At 34.1% G+C, this 17,804-nt stretch overlaps 1 protein-coding gene across 1 annotated transcript; it reads right to left on the bottom strand.

Moving 5' to 3' along the window:
- Positions 1–6,862, bottom strand: GCG (glucagon; the record flags this gene model as incomplete). The annotated part of the gene is made up of 6 exons (XM_084289520.1): positions 1–25; positions 1,083–1,226; positions 3,422–3,559; positions 5,140–5,193; positions 6,199–6,360; positions 6,765–6,862. The coding sequence occupies 6 exons, from the start codon at positions 6,860–6,862 to the stop codon at positions 1–3; spliced, it is 621 nt and encodes a 206-aa protein (XP_084145646.1).
- Between the last annotated feature and the right edge of the window lie 10,942 nt (positions 6,863–17,804).

Below are 17,804 nucleotides of genomic sequence, written 5' to 3'. Positions count from 1 at the left end.
TTACTGGTATTCTTCCAAAAGATCCCTGGGAAAAAAAAAAAAAAAAAAAAAAAAAAAAAAGGCAATTAGAACATATTATAAATCTCCCAAGATTTATGAAATACCTGTCAAACATTTTTTCTTGTTAAGTTAGTAGATGTTAGTTCCACAAACCCCTCGATACCTCTCTCTAATTACAATTAGAGACAACAATTACTCTGAAAGGAAAATCTTTTTAATAGTCTCATATAGATGATTATCTTAAACTGTTTCAGTGCTTAACCACAAACAAACACAAAAATATGAAAAAGTTAGTCAAAAATGTGTTTGAATGATAACTTCTACATTTTTTGAGACAGTATGTCTTGTACTAGATTTTCAAGATCAACTAGTGATTTTGGGTCCTTTAGTAGTCAAAAGACTAAAAGTAATAAACTTTTGCAATGGATATCCAACATTTTAGAAAATCTTGCCATTCATAAGTGCCTCAAGTGAGCATTTTATTATTTTTTTGAAATCCTTTGCTAATGTTAGCAAATAATCCTAAAATATTAACTTGTTTGCAGAGCTCAGATAGAAAATGTTGCTTTTCCATCAGCATTTACCTATTTACAGGAAAATTAAAACACGGTTCTTAAGTTGTTAGCCATCAGGAACTCATATAGCAGTACCTTATTCCCTAATGTCAAGCCACAATTTAAGGCAGTTTTATATCACAGTCTTTAAAGAATAATGAATTTGGTGTCATTTTCCCAATAAACATTTCTGATTTTTTAATGCCCATGGCAAAGGAGAATTTTATTTCTCAGTAATTTAATATGACCTCACTTCTGGTAAGTGGCAAAACTCCGCTGAAGTTAAATAGGAAATTATCAAATAGGTTCACCAGGTTCACCACTGATGCAAAATACAATTTGTATTTGGAATGGCTTCTGTTTATAGTGTCTTATCATTGTTCAGCACTGTCTGTAAAATAAAGTTTGTAACATGTTTACACATATATCTCAATAGTTAAGAGAAAAATGAGCTGTATTTTCCCTACATGTGACATATACATTTAAAACCCCAGTATATTAATATAAATATTATCAAAATTTAAGCACCTTTGGGTAACTTTTGTGTTAATCAGCCATTTTAGGAACTCTTTGGCAGCCATGTCATCCAGGATTTTGTTGATATCACTTGTGAAAGTGCCATCTGCGTATCTTCGGCCCATTTCTTCAGCTACAAGAGTTTTTTCTGGGAAACTTTAAAGGGAAGAAATTATGAAGCAATTTTCAGATCAAAATAAACAAACTGTTTAAGAGGGCCTTATTACAGGGTCTTAATACATTTCCTGTGGTTTTAAGGAGTTAAAGGTTGAGCCAGATGTTATGGCCAAAGTATAGCACAAAGCACATATTTTGAAGCATTATTTTAACAACAGAAGAAAGAATAAAAGTTTCCCTTTACCAGGCAGGACTCTTCATTTAGGTAAGTCTAGATTCCTCTCTATCATTTTTTTGAAAAAGCCATACATGCAAAACCATAACTCAGACTGCACTAAGTAGACTAGGCATCAATAAAACTCACAGTAAATAATAGTTTACTGAAAAAATAATTTATCACAATAAAACTTACTAAGAATATTTTTTAAAAAGAAATATCAGTACTAAAACATTATAGTCAAATTTTCAAACTTTTTTTGTTTGATTTACAAAGTCTTAGTTTTATACTTACAATTATATTTCATAAACGTTTAGATGGTAAAAGCAGCAATTTGGGAGGGTGTAAAATACCTGAATTACAATCAATATATGTATAAAATCTATTTTTTTTTTCCACAATTGAATTTTGTATTTGGAATCAGATCCTGATTCTTGCTCTCTACCTTTTTTACCACTGGAAAACTGTTGTGCCAAGGGCCTTATTTAGAAAGCTTGTTTCAACCCATCAAAGAAAGGGAGATTTTAATGGGTTCCAATAAGGTGTGCTGATACTGAAGCACACTATTCTCTGGGATCAGTGACAGGCAGACTGTCTCTTTTCATTAATTGATATTAGGGAAAGCTATATGCAAGTCTGACTACAAATAATGCTAAATACTGGGAAGCAGGAGGCTGCTCTGTGTAATTGTCCATATAGGTTTCTAAGCTCAGTTCATTAGCTCAGTTGTAATCTCTTTCTTACAAATACTAAAAAACCCTATCTCTGTTCATGAAAATGAAAGTACAGAAAAAACAACTGCAGATCACTATGAAGTGGCACCAGCCTTTCCCTTATCTGTATAGCGGACCTCATTCATTTAACTCAGGAAATCACTAATTATTTTTTTCAGGAAATCATCATTATTTCCAAAATTTACTTTTACCTAATTAGACTTCCTTGACTACAACACACAATCTTGTCTTACAGATGATATTTTATTGTTATTGTTATTTATTATCTTTATATAGAACGAAAGACTTACATAATACTTTACAGCTAGTAGAATATATAATTATAGGATGAAATCCTTGCCCCGAAGAGCTTACAGTCTAAAGGCACATATAAATACAGAACAGTTAAAAAGTGGGCAGTGTCATTTGCATGGTGTAACTCCTAACCCTGCAGAGTAGGAACTATGATAAGACAGAAAGTGCCTGAAGGGGACTGAAGTTAAGGCTGTTGCAAGTGTAAGACTAACACAAAAAAGATACAAGATCATGAGTGAGCTAATGTAGTGAATAGGTTTTGAGAAATATGCAATATGGAGAGCAAGATAAGCATGAAAGAAAGGAGAGATGTAAGTAAATCAAAACTGTGGAGCTGTGAGTCCTGGAATCTGTAAACCACAGCAAAAGAAGTAGAAGTGTCTTAAAAATGAAAACAAGATATAGTTGTAGGAAATGATGGTTACTTTGGCAGCAGCAGCTTGGGGAGTTTGTCAATCATAGGAAGAGGAAAAGAAGACATCAGTAATTGCTGGGAATAATCACCAGAGCACGGACTACAGCTGTGGTGGCAGTGACATTGGCAAAAATTTAACCTTGGAAATACTGCAGAGTGAAAATTGACTGCAGAGGTTGGGAAAAACAAACAAACAAACAACAACAACAACAAAGGAATTTAAGATGACAGTGACTTGAATTATCTCAATCAATGAGAGCTGAGACTGTAAGCAATCTTGTGTGAAGTGGGAAAGGTGGTAAGTAGAGGAAGGTCTGGTTTAGTTTTAGATATGTAGACCTTAAGTATAACTTGACCTTTCAGAGTGTAACAGCATACTGAAATGGTTTGTTTCAATGTGTTTGAACATAGTAACTTAAAATGGTAGTCTAACACCCACAGAATGTCTTCTATTACAAAAGGGAAACACGAAGTACAGCAAGAATCATCAAAAACACATCAAGGTTTCATCAGACTTGATTTCTAACCTCGAAAGCAAGGCAAAATTTAGTAATAGGAATGGATGGATTCTTACTCTCTTCTTCCTCGTCCATTCACTAACCAAGCAATGAATTCTTTGGCAGCTTGACCTTCCAAATAAGAGGTGATATCACTGGTGTAGGTGCCCTCAGCATGTCTCTCAAATTCAGCATGACGCTTGGAGATTGCATTGCTGAAAGAAGAGCAATACTGTAGGATCAGACTGTATTTTTTAACTTCTATTAATTTATATTCCCCACTAAACTAACATTTCTTATTAGAGAGAGGGGTTTTCTTTGCTTCTGAAACTACCCTTGCTATTTTTGTCTTTCAATTCTAAAAGCAATGCCTGTGCTACACAGTACAGTTTTGTGTAGAAATAACTGAACTAGTTCTAAGCAAATCAAATTAGGTGCTGAAAGCTTAAAGAGCTGCATTGGAAAGGCTTTTTGCTGGATTAATTAGCTCTGCTCAACAAAATTTATAGTATTCTACAGATATACTTTTTGCTACCTCAATAAGACTACTCAATGAGCGCTCACCTAAAATTAAAAGAAAGTTTTAAAGACAGTCCTTCTGTATTCAGCACAAACAGCCAAACTGTTCAGATTTAACCCCTTTTAATATCAGTCTGCTGCACTTTGAATTGCTTTGTGGACACACATAATTCCAACCAAGTGATAATCTTGGAACAATTTCAAACCTGATCATCTCCAGCTTAATAAAGAAAATAACCTCCCCCCAACATGATTTTTTCTCTGATATGGCAAAATTATGTCACACTGGCCCTTAGGAAAACAAACTGCACTGAGAAGTAGACATATGTTGGAATATTTTTCCCAGATAAGTTCCCTTGAATTTCTATTTCAGAATTTGCTAATTTCTGCCCAATTTTCAGTGCCTCTAGCACTTTCTATTATATTTTGTCTTCCTGAGATTTCATTATTTCTCCCAATTTGGTACCATCCGCATTTTCCATCAGCATGCTAACTCTAGTTTGGAACATTTTTGATGAAATGTTGATTTTGTTGATACATGTTTCACTGAAGCTCAAACATTATCACAGATTTTGTATTATATTGACAGTGTTTTGAATTGAAAGATCTTTGTGATCCAAGCTGCCCTCTCCGGATTTTCTAACAAAAGGTAAAATGAATATATGTATTTAAATCTATTTTGCAAAAACACTTAGTGTTTTGTAGTTATTGTTTGCTCCAAATTTTGAAACCCTCAAACCTTGTCCCAGAATCATTGTCAGGAAACAAAATTTTGACCTCCAGCAGGTCTTGTGTTCTCCTTTTCTGTTATGAGCAATTTGTATAAAATTTGATAGAATACTGAGGGCCAAACACTGTATCATGTTTTATCAGCCCCCCAAAAGTTGGTGCCTGGCAATTGACCTTTCCTTAGTATTCTAATTGGTTTTCTTTCCCTTAACACAATGATTTTTGGCAACCTTTTTTGTATTTTTATTTTTATTTTTTTTATTCTCTACTCTCCTTTATTACTTGGTATGTTCTTTGCTAAAATCTGTTGTTCTCATGCCATTGCATTCCCTGAAGGCATTGCACACAGCTATAGCACAGAGGTACAGGAATAAATGCCAGACGCTTTCTTTCCTCATAAAAAATGGGTGCAGAAAATTTCTTTTGATAGGTATTTCTTGTATTATGTTAACATTGTAGAGAATACTAGTTTTCTTTCTTGTTTAACAGAAAATGAGGAAATGAGGTTGACTTGTTTTTGAGTAATGAGTTGTGGCAACAAGAATACCTTGAGAGCTGGTCCGGGAATTTGTCATTCTCTTTGTCCTCCTGTCCTTGTTGGCTGTAGTGGAATTCCAAAATCATTGGATCATTATTACCAGTACATTGCAGAGTATGCATAAGCATGATAATTGGTTATTATTTAAATATTGTCATAAACAACCAAGACTGATGGATGAATATAAATACTTTCAGACTTACGCATTTAAGGAAGAAATTCTTTACTATGAAGTTAGTGAGGCACTGGAACAGGTTGCCCAGAGAAGCTGTGGATGCCCCATCCCTGTGAGCCAAGCTGGATGGGGCTTTGAACAACCTGGTGTAGTGGGAGGTGTCCCTGTCCATGGGAAGGGGGTAGGAATTAAATGACCTTTAGGGTCCTTTCCAACACAAACTATTCTATAATTCTATTATTTAAATTAATACAATATCTAGAAATTATTACTTTATATTTTAAAGGCTCCCACAGGGATTTAAATGGATTTTTTTTTATTTTGTGGACAGATCTTTTCTAGAACACAGGGCATAGAATTACATGCTCTTACATTATCCTTGCTCTCAGCTTGTTAGCTTGTGTTTAAGTGTATCTTTAAAAAGACACACCAATTTACACCTTAATGGTATATCTGTAATCCAGCAGTCAATAAGGATTAAACCTTAGCTCCCCTTTCACAAATGAAACTTCAGGATTAGAGTAACCATGGAAAGTTTTATTAAGGTCCAAAGGTGACATCTTTATATTATCTTTACTGACATGATTCATACTGAACTAAGTTGGTTCACTGAAACAATCTGTCCCAAAGAAGCTGATACAGTCTCAGTTTGGGTGGTACATCAGATACACTTGATTTATCCAAATCCTTTTGACTGATTTTGCATATAGCTCTCATTTCTAATAACATATTAATGATATATATAAATTTTCCTTAAGCACATTAGTCATTTGATGGTTATACATGACCTGTGATGGGAAGCTGAAATCAAGAAACTGAATTCAGACAGGTACTAGATTTTTGGCTGTTTTCTGTGTATGGAGATCTATAGCAATGTGAGCAAAAAGGCTTACCCATTTCTTTTAGTGCTCATTAACCACTGCACAAAATCCTGAGCTCGTCTGGTGTCCAAGTACTTGCTGTAATCACTGGTGAATGTACCTTGTGAATGACGCTTCACTTCATTCAGCTGTCTAGATTCATCTAATGGTTCAGACTGGGAAGCTTTGAAAGATCTGAGAAAAGTTTAGAACCTGTTAATAGACAATGATTATAGTACATTCTACACTGACTTTTCTTTTAACAATATAATTTTATAGTCTTACAAGGTAAAAAAAAAAAAAGAAAAAAAAAGTGGGATATTATTGATCACTAGCTTGCTGGTAAAATTAATCAATATAGTGGATTGGATACTGCACAGTTACAAGGTCTTCTTGGATACCTAAGGCAGCTATTGTTTGAAGTAGTGAAACTTCTGTGCCTCACTTTGCAGGAATGGTAGATTCCTGCAAAGGATTGATAGAAATCCAATGGTAGATAAAGTACTTTGAATAATATATGTCACTGTATGTTTTGCTTTGAACTATAAGAAAACAAAGTTAAGGCCAAGGCTTTCTAGAAGTTGATCAACAGAATTTACCTTGATTTCTCCTCTGTATCCTGAAGAGGATTTTGCCAGCTGCCTTGAACTATCATTAAAAGGAGCCCAGCAACAAAATAAACACTTTTCATTTTCATTGCCTGTAAAAACAGAAATAAGGCAACAAAGAAAAATGTAATCGTCTTTACATACCACTAAATCAATTATATCAAAAAGATCCTTAATGCTGATCTAAACTTGAAGATATTGAGACCTTGTGTAACTGGATGGAGACTACAGTGCCTTGGGTAGGCATTCCAGATGTAATATCTATTCCTATCTTTAAGCTTTAGTCTGTGTTCCAGACTGCAAGGTGAGTGGAGACTAGCTGCATCCTCACTTTCTTCTGTAATATGAGTATAAAGGTCTGCATCTCCTTTGCTCTGCATTCTTCTGATGGTAAATATTGGATCAGTTTCTGTAATAATGTTTTACAGAAAAACTAGGGTATTGCTGTGACTTTTATATTTTTCCATCTCATTTACTAAAAAAAAAAAAAAAAAAAAAAAAAAAAAAGCAGCAAATTGCTGTCAAGAACTTTGTCACATCAGATCCTCATTCGTTCTTCCTGACTCTCCATGCTCCTTTAATTTTTTTCCTTTTTGGAAAGAAAACATATTGCAGGAGAGTGAATGGCTTATTGATAGGTGTCTCTTTAGTACTTGAATTAGTGACTGGTTTACTCATACAAGTAGTGCAGTTCACTTTTAGTGAATAGTCACCAGTGGGAAAAATGTTCTTCTTAATGTGCTATTATTTTCATTATTTAATGTACTAATATTAGCCTGTTGACATACAATCCTGAAAAATGAAATGCTATTCATTTTGGGCTCCCAAAACCCTGTGCAAAAAGGACTATGAGCAGCTAATGGCTAATAGTTTCAGAAGTATTTTGCACTGAGGGCATCTGTATAAATAGGAAATGAGAGGAAACCTACTTAAAAAAATCAGTTAGTATTTATTGTTTATTGGTTTTGATCCCTTAAATTTCTGGAACGACTGTATAGAAAAGAAAATGAATTTAAAATGTTAGCTGCTTTAGACCTTGACAAAGAAATTAAATATACCATTCATTCAATGAGTAAACGCCAATTAAATGAATGATGAACAGTAAATCATTCTAACTTTAAAATCAGTATAGATCACATTAAAAGCAACAGAAGTTGCAGTGAGTTCACAAGAGCAAAATGTCACTGGAAATAATATCATCATCATGCACTTGGACTGATACTTGAGTATTTGAAAGAGCCTTTCTGCCATCCATGACATTTTTCTATGGAAGTTTATGTTACAGCCTGAAAAACATAATGATAAATGAAATGAGCGCACTGAAGTAAAGCTATACGTGGCAAACCAAGGCCCAGCAAAAAAAAAAAAAAAATAAATAAATCTCCCCACTAAATGTAATCTGCATTGAACTCCTCCAGCTCCAATGTCTTTGTTCGCTTAAATTCAATGATTTATAAAATACAGCAGCCTGAGAGAAAACATGTCTATTCTCTGTGGTAGTGCCTTGCTGCAATAGGCTGGATTTAAATATACTATGGGCTGGAGGAAGCCATGTGGAAGTTTTGAAGAAATTATATGTAGAGAAGGTATAAATTACTCTGTTTTGAGATTTGGACATGGTTCTGCAATAAGCCGTGCAAAAAGTTTACTCCAGCATCAATAGTCCTGCTGCTGTAGGACTTCTATTCTATCCCACTAGTATGCCCCAGCTTCAGAGAAGAAATTTTTTTTGGAAGTTTGTTTCTTCCATCTATTATGAAATGAAGTTGTAAGTCTCGACTGTTGGCAGGCATTTTATCTATGGTTAGGAAAACATTGATTTTAGTGTTTTGTGAGATCTAATTTTTAAGATAGTCTTAATGAGTAATATAAATACTATAATACCTCAATGCCAGTATCAAAATACTGAGGTATTTTGAATCTAAATCTTAATAAAACCTTGATAAAAAATGGGAAAATAAATTGATCCTGGTGGATTGTACTGCTAAGCAATGGAGAGGATTTCCCTGTCTCCATCAAAAGCTACTGACAATATATTTTTTTGCTTGCTTTTCCTAGTGTGTATGGTGACTCTTTTCTGCCTTCTGTAATGCCCTGATATATGAGATTTAATTTCTACACCTACATATATCCTGCCTATAGTACCAACAAATAATGCGTAATCATTCCATCTTATTATAACCCTAGCTATAGCATAGAACTCTCTTTTTGCTGTTTCATTTGGAGCTGTAATTTGGTGGTGCAACACTGACATCCAATGTCAATCCCACAGAATGCATAATTTCACATTTCTTAGTCTTCCAACAATGGAACAAAAGCTTTGCCTTATTCTTTGTGAGATGACTTTGTTATGATCACAAAAATGGTTTGGTTGCAATCTAATGACCCCCCCCCCGCTATCTGATAGAGCTATAAATGAGTCTAGACACCAAATAGAGTCTGGCTATTGTAGCATACATAAGTAAATTTCCCGTGCTTAATGGTACACAAGCAGACTGTTATACTTTTCCTTAATCTGATAAACTAGAAAAAGTTGGGTACTTTACAGCTTCCTGTAGCATTGTTAAAACATGATGCAGTTTTATTATTTACATAAATTATTTACATAAATGTAAATCACTGACATAGAATGGAAGAAATAGCCTCATCATTAATCCAGTCTGTTTACAATAGTATCAGACACCAAAAGCTATTCTTTTATATAAAACTTGATAATAAATATTCAAAGCCCATTGCAATCAGAGAACAGATTTTCAGTTCTCTTATACCTCACTCCTATAGAACCTGAACAGTACTGTTCACTGGCTACCATTGGCTACATTATGCCTTAAGAATATGTTTAAAATTAAATGTATGTTTAGTTTCTTTCTAAATTTTTTTTCGAGAATCAAAATCTGAAGATATATAGATGCAGTTTTTAGAAATTATTAAAATATTCAAATAAGAGAATTCCGTCCATTAATAAAATAAGCATTTCAAATGCACTGACCAGCTGTTAAACTTATGTCAAATTATTATCTCAAAAGTTTAGAATCAGTTTTGTTTGTTCAATGTTTAATACTTGTTACTCGTAACCCAAATCAGCAAGAGCAGTTTTCTACAAGTTAAAGGAAAAACAGTATTAAAATAACAATTTTGTTATTTTATTATTGGGAACAGAAACATATTTTATAGAGAATGAGATACTCAGAAAAAAATATTATTTTTTTTAGTTTATTCCTGTTAAAAAATATTTTCCAGATAAGATATTTGTTTTTAGTTATTTTAGTCACTAGTAGATAACTGCCAAAATACACATGATCTTATTGTCAGGGTGCAGGAAAACTGTAGCTAATCTTACCGCTCCACCACCAAAAAAAATAATAAAAAAAAAACAACAACCAAAACCAAATAAGTTTATTCCTATGCATATTAAACTAATGGAAATGTTTTCTTTTCTTTTTTGATTAGAGATAAAAAACATAACACACCACAGTTTGAACTGCCAGAAAGTATATAACAAATGTGATCTCAAAGTATATAATAAATGGGATCTCAAATATTGATCAGAAACTTGTAGTATTGAAAATATTGTCTTGTGATATGTATTTTGCATTTGAAATTAGAAATTTGTATTATTTCCTTCATCAATCTGTTTTCTAGTTTTTCCCATATATTTTATTGCAGATATCTTTTCCACACTACAGTGTTACATTTTTTTTGGTACAATTTTAACTAGCTTAATCTTGCTGAGTTTTCAAAAACGAATCTTTCAAAAGCTAGATTTGTTTCTATTTCCAGTTTAAAAATAAGAAGTATGGAATTACATCAGCAAAAAAGGGAATAGTTTCATATGAAAATGTATGAATGAGTAATGTAGATTTCTATTAATATGAAAATTGCAGATAGCATTTATTTCTAATTATTAATAACTTTTCCAAGTAGATGTGCTTTACCTACTGCATGCCTTGTGTAAAGTTCTGTAAAAGATAATGGTTCTAGTATAAGGAAATCCATAGCAGGCCAAAAAAATTAATGAAATTTTATAAAATAATTACAATAGCTTTTGAAAGGTTTTAGTTTTTACTTTTATGCTATAAAATTTCTCTCTGAGATCTTGTAGTGATAGGAAAATTACAGTTGTTTGAGACAAACCAATCTGTAGCTAGGGCAATCTCTCGGGTGATGGAGTGGCAAGCTGTCTTGGACAGTTTTCAATCAGTGTCTATATAAACCCGTTTACTTTGTTTGCATTATGCCAACTTAATCCCTGTTGATTCATATTTAGAAAGTAGCTGCAAGGAATGAATATTTAAAGAATCTAAATATATGATATAAAAATAGATAAAATAAATATGAGATAAAAATAGAAAAATCAATAATTATTATTTCACATTTCAATTCTTATTACAATGCCGGTCTTTCATCTTTACATGCTTACTCTTCCTTCTTTCAGTTGCTTCTGCAGTCCTAGCTGTTGATTTCCCAATTTGGGATCATTCTCTGTTGAACTAATTCAATAGATTAAAAGATTTAAATGATGATGTCATTAACTTCAAACATTAATGTCAAGAAAATACCAATTTGTTGAAAGCCCCTGGACCTGTATTGTATTGGACAATGCAATACAGAAAATGCACTCAGCTTTCTCAAACAAACTGTACTAGTATTTCACGTAAATCTTACCTTTTTATTCTTTGAAGTGATATGTAGCAGTTAGAGTGGCTACTCTCTCTTCTGGAACTATGGAAAGCCTTGAGGATCCTGAGATCTGCCTAGCTGCCTCTTTTGCACGGACTTATATATATACTGTTCAGCTCTAGTAAGCATTACCAGAGTGCATCATTGCTGACAGTTTCCTTATTCAACTTAAAAAAAAAAAAAAAAAAGAAAAAAAAAGAAAAAAAGTCATCATATTTGCAATTCATTTCATTTGATAATTTTACAAGCAATTTCACACATTCATTCTGCTTACTTTATGACATCAATGCTAACATGGATTTGCAAAAGGAGTAAGGTAGCTATGTCCAAAGAAGTAAATATCAAGCAGAAGGGCATTAGGATGATAAACACTTAGCTAAAGGTGCATTGGATTAAGGTAGCAATTTCTCCAGATTCTGATTTGCCACATTTAACATTTAGTATTGAGCAAAATCCTGGTCCTGTGGACATTACTAATATCATTTAACCTAACAGTTTTATCAAGATTTATAAATTTAATACACTCTTAACAATAAACAGCTTTACTACCCCAAAGTGCTTGGTTAATTCTTCAAGTAATCCTGTGCCAGTATAATAAGCATGAAGAAATGTAAAGTACAACAAGGATGGCCACTCACCATACATAGACATGTATGGACATACATGACCATGGACAGGTCAAATTTAATGAAAATATTTGATTACCCTTAGATGTATTATGCCAACTCTATTATAATAAAATTCATACTCACTGAAGAACAGTATGCCAAACTTTCATTGTAGATTGAGTTTCACACTGTGGCCTACGGATTTATACAAGATAAGCCTTTTGCTCATGTGTCTCCAATCCTACAAGGAAATAATAATAATAATAAAACACAGGTGTAAGTTTTGTCGCGTGTATGTTCTGTACAATTACTATCAAGATCCTAAAATATTCAATAATAAATGGGGACAATTTCATGTCTGTGATGGAGCAGCATTGCTGAAGACTCTGTTCAGTGATCTGGTGACCACAGGTAGGAGAGATTGACACAAAACTCGTCAGTTGCCCTTGCAGCTGAAAAAAGTCTGCCACTCATGAATATGGGGATTTTATCCTGTCTATGAAGCAAAAAGTGAGATATCCCCCTTCAAGAAATTCCTATAGAATTTTAAGGACTTTTTGATATATCGTGATAATCCTTTATAAAATGAAAAAGAGCACAAAAAAAAAAGAAATATAATTATCATCTATGCATCTATACAATGCATTCCAGGAGAGATATTAAATATGAAGGATTCAACCTTGAGTTTCACTTCTGCTCAAAAGTGGGAAGGGTCTGGAATCATGGTGGACATCTCACTGAACATAAATGACAGCTTATGATCCAGTCTAGAGTGGCCCATTGTCTAATTGTGACACAAAAAATACATACTACAGTACATCCTCTTATTTTCCCTAACACTGTTCCTTGCAGCCAGCAAAGAATCTTCTTCACTGAGGTAATTTTCTGCTGGTTGACCATAGCCAGATTGGCATAGCCCATATTGTACAGCTGAAGCAGTATATAAACATAATAACCCTATAATTAGAGTGGCGAACAAAATTAAACAGATCCTTCCTAGAGTTCTATCCTAAACACCTTGTTGTATTACACACTCCCAGTACATCCACACTACAGGTGTAGAGAAACACTAGGTCTTAATACTCAGTCTACAAAATCAATTTTATTTTTTTGGAGTGTTAGTGTATTTTTTTCTCTGCTCTTGGATCCATGTACTAAGATTCATGGTACCATTTTGTCATTTCTAGCTAAAAAGTAAGTGACTTCTGATGCTGCTAAAAAGTTGAGAGCACTGCTTCTGAGTCTCTCATCGTTGCCTTCAGTTAGTTCCTTCAGTCATTTCAGAAAGCCTTACTTGCCCTTTTTGTCAGCCTCCTTTTTAATTACTACTTCATTTTCTCTATTTTTGACATTCTCTTCCCCATGTCCTTTTTCTCCCTGCTTGATATTGTATTATTTTCTCTCTCCCAGACGTTCAAAGTCATGGAACCCCAGTCATTGATTAGCATAGCATATACAAATTTGCATAGATATTTATCAAATTTGGCTTTTCAGACTTTTTTATTTGAAATGATCTATTAACAACCCATCTCCATATAGCAACCTTCCCTAGGCAAACACCAGTGTAATATCTAAGACGTGGTACCAAAGGAACCAAAATAAGCCTGGAAATTACCTCATGCTCAAAATCTAATTATCTTCATGAGATGTCAATCTCACTGAGATACTTTGTTTTCAAAATTATGTTTTTAATCTGCTTTCGATTTCCAATGCAAAAGCATATTTTGAGTGCAATTCCTACACTAAGTATTAAAAGGCACTCTCTCCACTTAGTTGGTCAGCTTTGCGTGTCCTGCAGGGAGGCATGTTCCTCAGCTCTGCAGTACCCCGATACGACAGCAGATGGTGATCAAAGGGCCGTTTAGACCGTGCTTTTTTTTTTTTTTTTTTTTTTTTTTTTCTCCTCAGAATATGACACATAGTTATTTGTTGAAATGGACTGCTACAGATGTTATCTCATTGCATGTTGAGTTAAAGATGCATGGATTTCTAAACAAAGAAGCCAAAAGGTAAGAAAATACCTTCCCCTCCAGGAAACAGGCACTTCTTTTCCTTTGTTTATCTCTGTATATTTTCTTGTGTCGGTTAAAGTTCCTTGTTCACAGTAGGATGATTTCAGGAAGAAAACATATGAGACTCAGTGCACCTCATTGGGCAGGCTATAGCATCTAGCAGGTCATCTAGCATCTACAAGATGACTGCCTGATTACTTGTTTTTCAAGTGATACACATACAATAAAAGGTACAGGAAAGAAGCGAACTGTCATCAAGAACTATGCACTTGTCAGTTGCCATAACTGAATCTAGAGAAATACATATTTCAAGAGCACAGCAAACAAGAAGATAGAAAATTGTAATGACTGTGTAAAACATGCATATGTATACATCCTGAACTAAGTTTTTTCCTTTCACATCATAAAATACAATAGTTTGCTCCTCTGGGCAAAAGTCAAGGGCTCAATCCCTTCTGTCTTTTAGTTCACATATGAGACAGTACTTGCAAATGAATCAGACTAAGAGACAGAACCTAAAAGTGAACTGCCTTCAGGAAAGTTGCATCTTAAGGTTTTTCAGGTGTCACTTGGAGACATTAAAAAATTGGTACCTTGGGTTCACTGAATTTGGAGGTGATCAAAGTTTCCTACACCATCATCTCAGCATGAGGTAATGGCTGCTATTAGGGACAGCATACTGCACTTACTGGACCAGAAATCGGGTGGGAAATTACAGATGAGGTAAAATAAGAAGAATTCTTACCACTGAACCTAATACCCTAGCAGCAGCAATTCCAGCTGGCATGTTTTTTTTTTTTTTCTTTTTTTTTTCTCTTTTTTTCATAAAAATAGGACCAATGCACTGGCTAACATACTCTGAATATCATACTCTTTCAAGGATGTTTCTTTTAATTCTTTAATTGTTGGTACAAGAAAAAAATATTTAAAAACATTCAAGATTCAAACGTTTTAATGAATTAGGAAGTTGCTTTTTGAAGTGAAAAAAAAAAACTGCAAAATGCTTAAAATAAACCCACAATTTCTCTTTTTTTTTTTTTCCTGTTTGTTATTGTTTTGTTTGTTTGTTTGTTTGGTTTTGTTATTAGCACTTTTACATATAAATCTAAAGAAGATAGGAGAGAGGAGGCTGTATTTTGGGGTGTGACTAAAGGCCCACAGCCTTTTCTTTAGTACATTGCACCAAAAGCCCTCTCTCCCTAACCTTCTCAACCATGAGTTCAGAGGCTTGAATGTGAAGACCTTTTTGTTTTCTTATCTTTGCTACATGATAATCAGGCAGAATGGGCCTTCATTCTTCTTCTGGAAATTAGTACAACCTATACATGTAAACACATACACACATAAAACATATGGAGCATAAATCTTACACACACATGTGTGTGTATACATGTATAACACAAATGTGTACAATAAGTGTTCAACTCCATGGCTACACTTTGAAGAGCAGGAGTGGCTTTCCAAAAAGAGTTTAGGGTCTCCACACCTTACCACAGCATGCAACTCCGTGCTCACTGCCATGGATATCTATGGGTTTGTACCTCAGGAAACAGAGTTATTGTAACTATGCAAATATACCATACTGTCTACTGACAATAAATTGGAATCGCTCCGCTTGAAATCAATGGAGCTGCATCAATTTGCGCAAGCAGAAGAGCCGGCCAAGTATGTACTAGTTACTTTACATTCTGAGAAGACAATGTTCATAATTGAAAGTAATACCAAATGCTCTTAGCAAATACTATGAATTATTCACATTAAATATAGAGCATTCAAATGACTATGAAATGTACTAAACAGCTGTGCCTTGTAATTAGAACTGACTGGCAAACTGGAAAATATTGAATATAGTCTGAATTTTACTTGATATCTAAGTAAAATGAGACACTAACCATGTTCTGGAGCCTGGCTGGAGTTATACTTGATCTATTAACGATGTTTTCTCTTCAAACTTTTTCTTCTTTGCATACGTAGCAATCCCAAGTGAAGCAAATAATGTAGTTCCATGTTTGAGGCATGAGAAACACTATATGTTCATTGATACATACAGCATGATATTGTTCGTTGATACATGCATACGCACAACATTAGGTAAATGATGAAAATGCAGGTTTGCTTTGCACCCCTACTGTTATTTTGTAAAAGTTAACCAGGATTTATAGTGGAAACACTATACTGGAGTATATATAACACTATAGTGGAGAATTGTAAACAGCTCTGTCTGTGGCTATTTTTTCTTTCAGAGGAAATACCAATGCCCTACCTTTAGAGGCTAGTATACCTTGTTTATAAGAGTCTCAAACACCAAGTTTCTTTGTCTGAAGTGATATTTTTGGGTATCTTGAGTGTGAGAATATTATTGAAAAGGGAAAAGAAAATAGGGAAGTGCTCAGCATTTTCTGAAAAATGGATCCTCTAAAATGTCCTAGGATAGAAGGCAATACTTTGAGGACTGTCTTTCATCAGCTTGGAAAATCGTGTGAAAAGCTATCATTTCTTAATTTCAAAGTAAGCTGTGTTCCAGCATTGGCTTTTACATAACATATTCTATATTTGCAGTATACACATATACTTTTTATTCATATATAAAACCAACCCTTTGTTAGCTTCAGCTTAATTCAAGACAAGCCCTTTTGCAGAACTGTAATTAAACACTGTACGTTGTATTAAAAAGGAACAGGGCAAACAATTGTCCTTGAAAATATCTGGTGATGGTTATAAGTGGATTGTGATTACAGAAAACAATGCAGAACAGGAAACATTTTCTTCTAGGAAAAATGTACATAATTATCTGAAATAAGGGTGTAAAGAAGACGGAGCCAGGCTGTTTTCAGTCATGACAAGTGAGAGTACAAGAAGTAATGGGCACAAACTGAAAACAGGAGGTTCTGTCTAGAACAACTTATTTACTATGTGAGTGACTGAGCACTGGCACAGATTGCCCAAGCAGGTTGTGAAGTCTCCCTCCTTGGAGATACACAAAAGCTGTCTGGACATGGTCCTGGGCAACCTGCTCTAAATGGCCCTGCTTGAGCCATCTAGATAATCTTGGATTGGACAAGAGGCCCCTTCCAACCTCAATCATTGTTTGATACTGTAATGGTAGGTTAGAAATGCCCTGCATCATTTCTAATGAATGACTGCATCATTACCTGTTATTAGCACAGGACATATGTTGCATATGTTTGTAAGTTTTTTTTTTTTTTTTTTTTTTTTTTTTTTTTCTTTTCTTTTCTTTTAAGCACTCACAGTATCCTACGACATTTTTTCCCAGGTCATCAAAATACATGGTTGCTCAGTCAAAAAGCTTTCAGGTTCTATATTATTCCAGGAACTCAGTGTAAACGTCACACTCTGCTGAAGACATATTCCCATTCTTTGGCAAGAACACTGTATAAAGCAAATAAATTAACAACATGAAAAACAAGGAAGCAAAAATGAGAGCAGCATGATGCACTGATTTTTTTATGGTTTATCCCCACAACTGCTTCCTACAAGCTAAAGTAAATGTTGGACAGTTTGGAAGATGTGTACTCTGATTGCCTCAGGAAATAAATAGACATACGGGCAAATTAATGATGAAACAGCTAACACATCCCTTGGGAAGGAGGTACCTTCTGTTATTTTGTTTGACACATTTTCCAGAAACGTCCCTTATCTCAAATGCTTCCAGAAGATTCTGACTACCCAATCTTCTGTGACCCAATACAATGCACTGGTCACAAAGACCA

Source organism: Netta rufina (genome assembly GCF_964035555.1).
Source record: "Netta rufina genome assembly, chromosome: 6".
Lineage (NCBI taxonomy): Eukaryota > Metazoa > Chordata > Aves > Anseriformes > Anatidae > Netta > Netta rufina.
Note: the sequence above shows the minus strand (reverse complement) of the source record. Positions and strands in the feature narration are given on the sequence as shown.